At 42.7% G+C, this 10,945-nt stretch overlaps 1 protein-coding gene across 7 annotated transcripts in view; it reads left to right on the top strand.

Annotated features, from left to right (window-relative positions):
* The window catches only part of Pdzd2 (PDZ domain containing 2), a 434,448-nt gene that overhangs the window by 139,256 nt on the left and 284,247 nt on the right, over positions 1-10,945 (top strand). For all 7 annotated transcript variants that reach the window (XM_029564752.1, XM_029564743.1, XM_029564732.1 and 4 more), the window contains one exon: positions 8,457-9,301. In XM_029564752.1, coding sequence (XP_029420612.1) covers positions 8,826-9,301 — 476 coding nt within the window. In that variant the 5' untranslated portion in view covers positions 8,457-8,825. The remainder of the gene's footprint in view (positions 1-8,456; positions 9,302-10,945) is intronic.

The following is a 10,945-nucleotide window of genomic DNA, read 5'->3' as shown; positions in this document are numbered from 1 at the left end:
TATTATTTTTATTATTTTATGTGTATGAGTGTATTGCCTGCATGTATGTGAGTGCACCCGTGTCATGCAATGCTGCAGAGTTCAGAAGAGGGCTTTGGATTCCCCTGGAACTGGAGTTAAGCACGGTTCGTAGCTACCATGTGGGTGCTGGGAATCGAACCCAGGTCCTCTACAAGAGTAGTCAGTGCTCTTAACCGCTGAGCCATCCTCCAGCCCCATGAAATTATTTTTTTATTAAAGACTTAAAATATTTTTAAAGATTTTTAAATATCGTGTGTGTCTTTGTCTGTGGGTGTCTTTATGTGGATATATGCACATATGTGAGTGCAGGCACCTGCAGAGGTCAGAGGCATTGGATCCCCTGGAGCTGGATTTACAGGATTGAGCCACCCATTGTGGGTACTCTGGTCCTCTGGAAGGAGTTCATGCTAACTGCTGAGCCATTTCTCCAGCCCCTACTTTTGAATGTTGTTATCTGGACAAAGCCCACTTTTCTGGATAGATGGGATCTCCAAGTATGAGATTCTCAGAACAGCTGCAGGTTACTTTTTTGTTTTATTCATCCTCTTCATTTTCATTTTCTTTGAGGGTGATCAGACCAGAAACTGAAAGAACTTGGACCCGTCTTGATGCACATTTCTCTCAGGTGTAAAATGGAAGGCTGGATGAAGTGATCCCTGAGGTACCCTCAAGACCTGTACCATTTACAGTTTACATAAGAAGACCCTTCTCATCTCCCAAAATTCCAGCATTGACTGTGGAAAGCCTAGCTTCCCAGAATCCATCTGTGCCCCCAGGTGCCCCTCGCATGACCCACTTTGCTGCTGCTATTGGTTTTATGGTCTCTTTCTCCTGTGGAACACAGGGCGGTTGATCATTTTTCCCCCTGGCTTGGCAAGGTCAACTCTTGTTGCATGAAATAAAGATTAAATCAAATTCTTCTTTGGTCTCATGGGCATAGCCCATCAGTTAGTCTCTATCCAACCATGTAGATTGATAAAAACTAGCCAATACTTTGCTTCTCCAAAACATAAGCTGGTTTAAGCGTCTTTCATTAGTTGGAATGTGCAATGTTTCTTAATCTGTTATAGGCTTCCCTGTACCACTTAAGACTATACAATGGTGCTCATAAACCATTGGAAGAATTTATGCTTGCTTTCAGCTCCTCAAGGGACAGAATTCTGCCTTGTCTTCTTTTTGGATGCCCCCAAATCAAGGTAACAACTCAATAACTGCTTATTGACAATGCAACGAGCGAAGTTGAAAGATTCAAGATTACAATCTAGGTCTTGAATGTGAGGCCACGAGTGAATAAAAGCAACATATTCTTCAGGGATCTTACTGAACTATACCAGGATGTCTAATTAACAAGGCTTAAACAAGGTAGAGACCTATTTTTTCCCCCCTGCAGGGTAAGAAGTCTGAAGGTATCTCTTTGGCTGAGTCTCTTTTCCTTAAACACAAGTGAGTTTCTGATAGGAAAAGAGAGGAAGGATCATATGTAGGCAAATATTATTCTCTGCCACAGTCTCTGTCTTTCGTTACTCTGATATACTCTTCCTTCAGTGCATGGGATAGATGCCTCATCCCCAAGGGACTTGGGATCCAAGTCTCATCCAGTCAGTGTATCCAGATCAGAGCCCCAGATGTCTGGTATTGTTTGGTCCTCTCCATTAGTTCTGGATATGACTCTCTGAAGTAAGCCCATCACATCTATATACAATCCTGGGAAGGTATAAAACAATTACCATAAAAACTTCAGTTTTTGAAAGAGACAAAAAACCCAACAGCTATTGTCTGAAGCAATAAGCAGGTCTACCTGGGCAAGCAGAGCGAGAGACCACATACTGCACAGGTGGTACCGCCCCCTCTAGGGATCTAGGCCCTCTACCTCTCTTGCGTCAATCTGGAGGTCATTACTGTGCTATATACTCAATGCCACTCCTTTTTAGGGGGAACACTCTTTCCGGGGACCAAACACATTTTCTAACCTTGAATGTAAGTTTTGGCCTAGGTGGAAAGGTATGGATTTTCAAAACTACTACAGGAATTAAATCATTCCAAATTGTTATAAACCAGGTTTGTGATGTTTGAGGTAAAACAATTCCCTTTCGTTCGTAGGTGTCTTAGTCTATATGTTTCTGGTCAATTCCTGATGAGTTACATCCTTCCCTTCTAACCTATCTCCTTAAGTGATTACATCTTATCTCCCTAAGTGATAAAATCATGCTTAATGTGTGCTGCTGGGGTAGTTGAAACAATGATTTCTGAGGAATAATCATATTTCTGTAAAAATACTTAAAATGTCTCACTAGTAGGGCCCAACTCACCCCTTCTGATAAAGCTGCTTTTCTTCACACTGTAAGGATCCACAATGTGTGCATCTTTGGCAGTTTAGATTGTAGGCTCAATGCCCAATGTCTTCTGAGGGACGGCAATATTTCTATCCATGTCTTATTATCTCCATCTGCAATTAAAGTTCGCTAGATTTTGCTGCAAAAGACAAAGCACTTATCAATATTCTAATTTTTTTCCTACTGCTTTCCCTAACTCTATAGCCTCTTCCAACACAGAAATGATCATCCAAGGCATGACAGCTGGCAGTTTTCCAAATATTTCACATTACATGGCTAATAGAGTTGCCACTATCTAGAATGTAACCTGTAAGTCCTTGACAACTGTCTCAACTCAGCCAGTTCCACATTTTAGGCTCTGTTACTTTTAGTTCTTCTACTTCTAGGTATCAAATTCTATATTTCTTTGAGGTCTAATTAGACTAATTGGTTGAATTTAGAAAAAACTAGATGAAGACAACTTCAACAACATGCAAGTATTCTTTTCCTTTCAGTTTGCTTCTCCCTCTAAGGAGTTTTCTCATCAGCCACACCCGTGATTTCCTCTTGTGTTTCATTGGCCAGATTTATGCTACATAGCTATCCATACCCACAAGAGAGGCTGTGTTTCAGGTGATTATATTACTAACCCATAAAATAAAGGGCGAGAAATTGGATTGCCTTGAGCATCTGACACAAGCTACATGTTATTTTTCACTGGGAGTCTACTGGTGACCTACAGGGATCCATAACCAGGCTGAGTGCTGACCTGGGTAACATGGAACCTCTTTGGGAGGGTAAACTGCCAGAAGCAGGCAGGCAGCATGCTGATAGAGAAGGTGGAAGGCCAGGACAGTCCCCGCCCCCAATAAATATTCCAGCAAACTCATAACCAACTTGGAAAGTTGTAGAAGGGTTCCTGATATACTTAAAACTTCATTCCTAGAAGTTGAGATCTATGTTCATTTGCCTTGATCAGCCTAACTGTACACTCAGGAGGGCTCTCCATTTGAGAAGTCTTGGTCATGCTACCAAAAGGAGAAAGGGACAGTCAACAGCACAGAGAGATTTAGCTCTGCCCTAGGGCAGCACGGTTTCTACGCTTGGTTTTTAGTTTCATCTGTATTACGTGGAATCACAGGGAATCATGACTCTCTATGTTCTATAATTTTCCATCTATTCCATCACTTTTTTCGTGGTAGACTGTTGACATCAACCAATTTTTAAGCTAATCTCAATGCTGTCTCCTCCAGAGAATCATTTCCCAAACTTCCAAGTGAGATGTGGACCATCCTTTGCCGACCATGTGATGCAGTGAGAGCAGCTGCAGCATCTGCTCCTGTCTGACAGGGCTGGGGTCTTACCCCCTCAGAGTTCTGCATGGTGCCTGGCACATAATAGATCTCCCTGGGATGGTTAATTGAATGCAGTTGCCAACTGGCCTTCTCCATCAAAGAAAATTCTCACCTTCGTTCTCCATAACACAGAAAAATGATCCCTTTCACTCTCTTTTCTAAATTTCCTTTTCTCCCAGAGAAAGTCAATAAACCATGGCATCTAGGGTGGAAAACATTCTCTAGCCTTCTCAGGAAGTGACTTAACAAGTAGTAATAACAAATGGGAGAAGTGTTGGGAACCATGTCAGTAATAAATTATCTTACTGCTCAGTCCCCAAAAAGAGATTTCCAATATCGTGTACTTTGAGGTTCCAAAGAACTTGAGTGTCAGCTCTTAATTGGTTCCAAATAAATCAAAACCTTAGCAAATATAATCTACATAATCACATGGCTATTAAAAGGAAATGTAAGATCAAAGATAATCCATTCATGTACAAAGATTAAACGTCTCCTTTGGCCAAAATAAGTAATGCCTTTTACTGAAAAATAGCTTCACACAGACATATTAAAATCTTATGAATAAATCAAATCATTTTCTTTCTTCTTTTTTCTTTCTTCTTTTTCTTCCTTTTTTTAGTCTTTTTGAGGTTTTGAGACAGGGTTTCCCTTAGTCACAGCTGGCCTGGAATCACTATGTAGACCAGGCTAGCCTTGATCTCACAGAGATCTGCCCACTCCTACCTCCCAAGTGCTGGGATTAAAGACGTACATCACCATACCAGGCTTTGTTTTTGGTTTTGGTTTTTGATACAGGTTCTCACTATGTAGCTCTGGCTAGCCTAGAACTCATTCTGTAGACCAGGCTGGCCTCTGCCTCGAGTATTGGATTTAAAGGTGTGTGCTTTGAAGCCCTTCATTTTTAAGAGGCGAAGTTAAACTAAATGCCTCCCAAGTTCTCTGAGTCTCAACAAAGATGTCCTTAAATGCTACAGTGCTATTCATCACTTCACTCCCTACCTTAGCTCAGTGTCTTTCCCATTGCAGACTCAATAATTATAGAAAAAAAGTTGTAAAGATCCTTTAAATTAAAATTTTAATGGCTTGTAATTCAGGTGTTAGTCACAGTTCAGATGATTCCATATATAAAAATAGGCTAAATAGCATGGGCAAGATGCTCTTTATGTATTCATTTTTTATTTTTAAAATTTTATTTGTATTTTACATGTATGTAAGTGCACCACATTCATGCAATGCACAAATAAGTTAGAAGAGGGTGTTGGATCCCCTGGAACTGGAGTTATAGATGGTTGTTAGCCACCATGTGGGTGCTTAGGAAACTAACCTGGGTCCTCTGCAAGAGCTGTCAATGTTCTTAACTACTGAGCCATCTCTCCAGCTCCAAGATGCTCTTTAAATATCTGAGGCAAAGCAAATTTAGGAGTAAAGTGATTTTTTTTCCAGATATCAATTTTCATTCCTTCATTCCGGAAGTACTTGTTAAACATTTGTTAAGGGCTGGTCCCTTAAGCCTTTGTAAGTCTTTTGCTGGATATGCCTCATGCATGTGCCATGTCCTTTGATTCCTGAAAACTTCACAAAGATTAAATTGTTAAAATAATCAGGCCTTGAATTTTGCACCAGTAATATACTATCAGTAAGACAAATTTCCTATCTTAAAAGAATTCGTAGTATAGTGAGAATTGTAGAATAAAGATATTGGGGGCTAGTGATAGACTGCAGGTTTAACATGCACAAGGCATGGGGCTAAATCTGCCCCCCAAAGCTGTGTTAGGATAAATAGAAATTAATGTAGAATACATGTATGATACCCCTTTTATAGGGTCAATACAGGTTGTGGGTATCCAAGTTCACATAACAAACCATCCCCCCTCCCAGATCCTGACCTCTTGTCAAAGTCAGGACAGAGTTTTTCCCTGAGAATTGCATCCTGGGGCCCAGAGAGAAAGTCTTAGTTTCTAGCAGAGAGAAAATACTGTCACTTGGGAGCTAGGGCACTGAGTGGCAATTGGTCTGTTGTATGACTGGGTAGAAAAGAGGTCACCCTACCTGGATGGAGTTGATCACCAGAGGGCAGAGGTGCAGGGCAAGGGGAAAGAATGCCCACTTCCCACAACATTCCTGTTCTTCATTTCAGTCATCCTGCGTGCACCTGCATTCCCACCCTTCCCCTCAATCTGAAAGACTGCCTCAAACCTAACAATAAATTCCTTTCTTTCTTTCTTTCTTTCTTTCTTTCTTTTTATTTTTATTTTTTCCTTTTTAAAAAACAGTGTCTCGCCCACTATGTAGCTCTGACTGACTTGGAACTCTGTGTAGACCAAGCTGGCCTCAAACTTGCAGCAATCCTCCTCCCTCTTCCTACCTTCTGAGTCTTGGAACTAAAGGTGTGCACTACCAAGCCCAACCAAATTCCATTTTTAAAATTTAACTTTTAGGGGCCAGTGGGTAAAATGACCCAAGTTCAATCTCTAGGACCTACAACAGAGAGAATTGACTCCCAAAAGTTGTCCTCTGGCCTCCACACTGTGCACCATGGCTGTTGCACACACACTTGCAGGTACACACACACACACACACACACACACACAATAATAATAATAATAATAACAATAATAATAATAATTTTTTAAAAGTTTTAACTACTTAGGCCAGCTGTGGTAGTCTATACCTGTAATCCTAGCACTCTGGAGGCAGGGACAGGAGGACCTCCACTTTGAGGCCAGTCTGGGCTACCTAGTAAGACTTTCAAGAAAAAAACAAGAGATGGGGATCTGACCCAGGGATAAAGTTTTGCCAAGCATGCCCTTGGGTGTGGGCCTGAGCCCCAGCACACAAACAAACAAAGAGGTAAATAAACAAATAGACAAACAAAGCAAGCTACTGAAAATGGATGCAGGAGAGAAAGAGAACAAATTGTCAAACAATAGTAGATTTTACCTTGCATTTTTTTCTATTTTTTTTTCAACTCAAAAGTTGTTAATACTTGGGGGATGATCAAGCTGATTGGCCTCAGCATGAATCATCTGTTTATCTTTATCCAATCAATTCTGGCTGAAGGGTTGGAGTAAAAAAAATAACATGATTACTGAAAACCTGCTCTCTAACCCTGAGTTGTGGTAGGGGCCAAGGAAGCAATTATCAGAAGAAGAAAAAATATTGCAAAAGCAGAGAGACATTCAAACTCACTCTTTTAAAATATTTATTATTTTTATTTTATGTGTATGAGTATATTGCCTGCATGTATGTGAATGTACCTGTGTCTTGCAGTGCCTGTGGAGATCAGAAGAGGGCATTGGATCTCCTGAAACTGGAGCTATGGATGGTTGTTAGCTGCCATGTGTGTACTGGGAATTGAACCCAGGACTTCTGCAAATGCAGCCAGTGCTCTTAACCACTGAGCCACCTCTCCAGCCCCTCAAACTCACTCTTATTCTCAGGTGTTCATGGGCTACATAACCTTTTAATTCCATTCTGATAACTGATAACTATTCAGACATCCCTCCAGTTCCTTATTCTATAGATGCTCCTTTTCCTGGGTTTTCTGTTAAACAGAGAAGCAGAGACATTCTCCACCACTTGGCAATGATTTGAGATGACTCAGGGCAAAAGAAAAGTTGACAGTTTTGCAATATAGGTTAAGCATCCCTAATCTAATAATCTGAAGTCTGAATTGGTCTAGAATCTGAAAACATCTTGAGCACTGACAGCATGCACAGGTGGAAAATTCCATGCCATGAATCTTTGTTTCATGTCAAAATTATTTGAAATATATAAAATTACTATAATGCTATGTATAGAGGGCATATAGGGAACATAAATCAGCTGTGTCTTGACACTTGATCTTGGCTCTGATCCCAAGATATTATGAATATGCACATATTTCAAAAATCTAAAAACACCTGAAATTGGAGACACTTCTGGCCTCAAGAATTTCCTGTAAGAGCTACTAAGCCTATACTACGAAAAGTTCAGATCTTCTACCACAACCATCAAAGCAGCCAGTGTGTACAGTGTTGATCCCGAGAAGACAGAGACCAGGAATCATCAGTTACAAATACCTCCATGGCAGAGCTATACAATGATCTAAAAGCTTCCTGTTCTGAGATCAATGTTTTTACAGGGAGCAGATGCTATAGACACAGAGGCCCACTGAAATGGCCCTATCCATTTTTTGTCTTTTATTTATAATTCTCCAATTAGATGCTCATCTCAAGCAAATAGCCATGATAATTTGAATTAATTTGAGTAGCTTGAAGCTGACAGCCTTAGCATTCAAAAGAAATGCTTTTGTTACAGTGCTAATTTATTGACATGGTGCTAGAAACTACCACCTCCCTTGATCCCCTCTCAGTCACATCATGCATTCTCAGTAGAAGTGACGTATTCACAAGGGGATAGGAAGTGGTCCAGAACCTTCCTCATCCTTCTGTGGGATCTCTTCACATGGCCCTCTGGTTGGATGTATATGGATGGTGTGTTCATGGTTATTAATGGGAGAAGCAGCAAACTTCCTATAGAAGGGCAGTGTTCCAGAGGCTTCTATGTAGGGGAAGGAAGGGTGTATTCAGTTTCCATGGTCAGTGTGGAGGGAGCCACTCTGGGGACTGGCAGGGAGAAGGAAAGCATTCTGTTCCTACATGTTCCTCCATTGTGCTTGGTCTCTGGCAAACAAACATGGCCCTTCTGTAATATAGGAAGCCATGTGTTCTGTCTCAGAAGACTCAGTGTTGTGACTGCAATTTTTTTTTTCTTCTTCCTTTCCCAGGTGTGAATGAGCCCAGGGGAAGACATGCTGTCACTGCTAAAGGAACAGCTGATTTCCATGTCATTTGCATGAACCCTGCTGTGAAATGAACCTAGCAATGACTTGCCTGATACTTCTGATACTTCCTCCCTCCCCTTGTTGAGCACTCCAGCACATTGTTCCAGGGTTGTTTAATTGTGTCCTGTCCTCCCTCTTGCCAAGGCAAACATCCCAGTCTCACAGGAGGCGTCCCCAAGCTCATCTGCCAGTCTGAACATGAACATGGGTAAAGCTAATGATAGTGAGCGCTCCCAAGGGACGTGGGGCACCACAGGGTCCAACCCTCAGGAACAGGACCTCTCATGATGCTAGTGGCCAGGAGTGAGCACCATGCCCATAACCCAGGACAATGCGGTGCTACACCTGCCCCTCCTGTACCAGTGGTTGCAGAACAGCCTGCAGGAGGGCGGGGATGGCCCGGAGCAGCGGCTCTGCCAGGCTGCCATCCAGAAGCTGCAGGAGTACATCCAACTCAATTTGGCTGTGGATGAGAGCACAGTTCTCCCCGACCACAGCCCCCCAGAGATGGAGATCTGTACGGTGTATCTCACCAAGCAGCTGGGGGACACAGAAACTGTGGGCCTCAGTTTTGGGAACATCCCTGTTTTCGGGGACTATGGTGAAAAGCGCCGAGGGGGCAAGAAGAGGAAGACCCACCAGGGCCCTGTTCTGGACGTGGGCTGCATCTGGGTGACAGAGCTGAGGAAGAACAGCCCAGCGGGGAAGAGTGGCAAGGTCCGGCTGCGGGATGAGATCCTCTCCCTGAACGGACAGCTGATGGTTGGAGTTGATGTCACTGGAGCTAGGTAAGCAAGCCAGCATGTGGCAAGGATGCTCAGCCCCAGGGTCCACTTATGGTTAATGTGGGGCTGCACTGCAGAGCTATGGGTCCCACTGGTAAGTTGATGGCCTTTGTCTGCTACAGGAAAACACACTGAGTCCTGGGTTTACATTGCCTCACAACAACCCCAAACTTCACAGCAGATGGCAAAGGGTTTAGCTTGATGTTTTGTGACTTGCTTCCTCAAAGTACCATTTATTGTGCAACATCTACCACAGTGGACATTTGCCAACCAGCAGCTCCCTGAATACCTGAGTTGTGTGTTTTCTATTTAGCTCCATTCATTAAGAGAACCTAGGCTCTCAAAAGTATTTACCCTCTCCCTGAGACTCGGAATAGAAAGAAAAGAAACAGTACATGAAACAATAGTATAAGAAATGTCACCAGCATCTCACTAGCATTCAGAAACCCAAAGGTGTTTTATCTGCCCATCCTTCATCCCCTCACTTAGAACATACATGGGGCCCCCACAGACTCAAAGCCCAGATACCCATCCTGGCAGATCTGCTGGAATCTTGTGTGAATGTTCATGAGCATACTCGTGTTTTCTATCTATGGGCCCCTAGTGGCAGGACATTAAGATTGGATCTTTGTGTTGTTTCCCCCATGAACTAGGAGTCCCTGTCAAGGTTCAGATTAACTGGAAGGACTCAGGGAACTCAGAAGAACTGTCATCATTACAGTTCATCCCAGTGAAAAGCTGAGGACTGAAATCAGCCCCTGTGGGGTCTAGGAGAGACTCTGTGCCAGTTTCTCTGTCTCATCCCAGTGGCACTGTACACATGGTGCTCAGATGTCCCTACATGGAGCCTTACCACCAGGGAAACTTGCTCAAGACTCAGTGGCCAGGATTTCTATGGGGATTGGTCATGTGGGCCTGACTTTAGTCATCCAGTTTCTTTTTAAAAATATTATTTTTATTTTATGTGTATGAGTGTATTGTCTGCATGTATATAAGTGCACCCATGTCATGAAATGCCCACAGAAGTCAGAAGAGGGCATTGGAACCCCTGGAACTGGAGTTATGGATGATTGTTAGCCACCATGTGAGTGCTGGGAACCAAACCCTGGTCCTCTGCAAGAGCAATCAGTGCTGTTAACCACTGAGCCCTCTCTCTAGCCCATCACCCAGTTTCTTGTCCTTCTAGAGGTAAACTAATGCCTTATGGATCAGGGCCCCCACATAAACCACATGATTAGTATAAGCTATGTAGCATAGCTGAGTGCTCCCAGATATGCAGTGACCCTCTCTTCAGGCAGGATAGTCTACAGCCTGACATGTTGCTACCTTCTAGAGCCAGTCTGGGGCCAGTCTTTTCTTTGGCATGTAGGCAAGTTGAATGCCTCAAACTTTCAAACTTCACCCTCTCTCTCACCTCCTTGGCTCCCATTGCCTCATAACAACACAGCCTATGACAAGGTGACAGCTTGATTTTTCAAGATTTGCTTCCTAGCCTTTTTGGAAAAAATTAAAAGTACCATTTATCAGTCCAACACAGTGGACATCTGCCAGCCAGTACCACACTTAGTGCCTATCACATCTGTATACAGAAATCTTAAGTGGGAGACATTCACCACATTTAACTTGCCCAAGATCACCAAAATAAGA

Source organism: Nannospalax galili, unplaced genomic scaffold (genome assembly GCF_000622305.1).
Source record: "Nannospalax galili isolate Female #2095 unplaced genomic scaffold, S.galili_v1.0 scaffold150, whole genome shotgun sequence".
Taxonomy (NCBI): domain Eukaryota; kingdom Metazoa; phylum Chordata; class Mammalia; order Rodentia; family Spalacidae; genus Nannospalax; species Nannospalax galili.
This window is presented reverse-complemented; position numbering and strand designations above follow the sequence as displayed.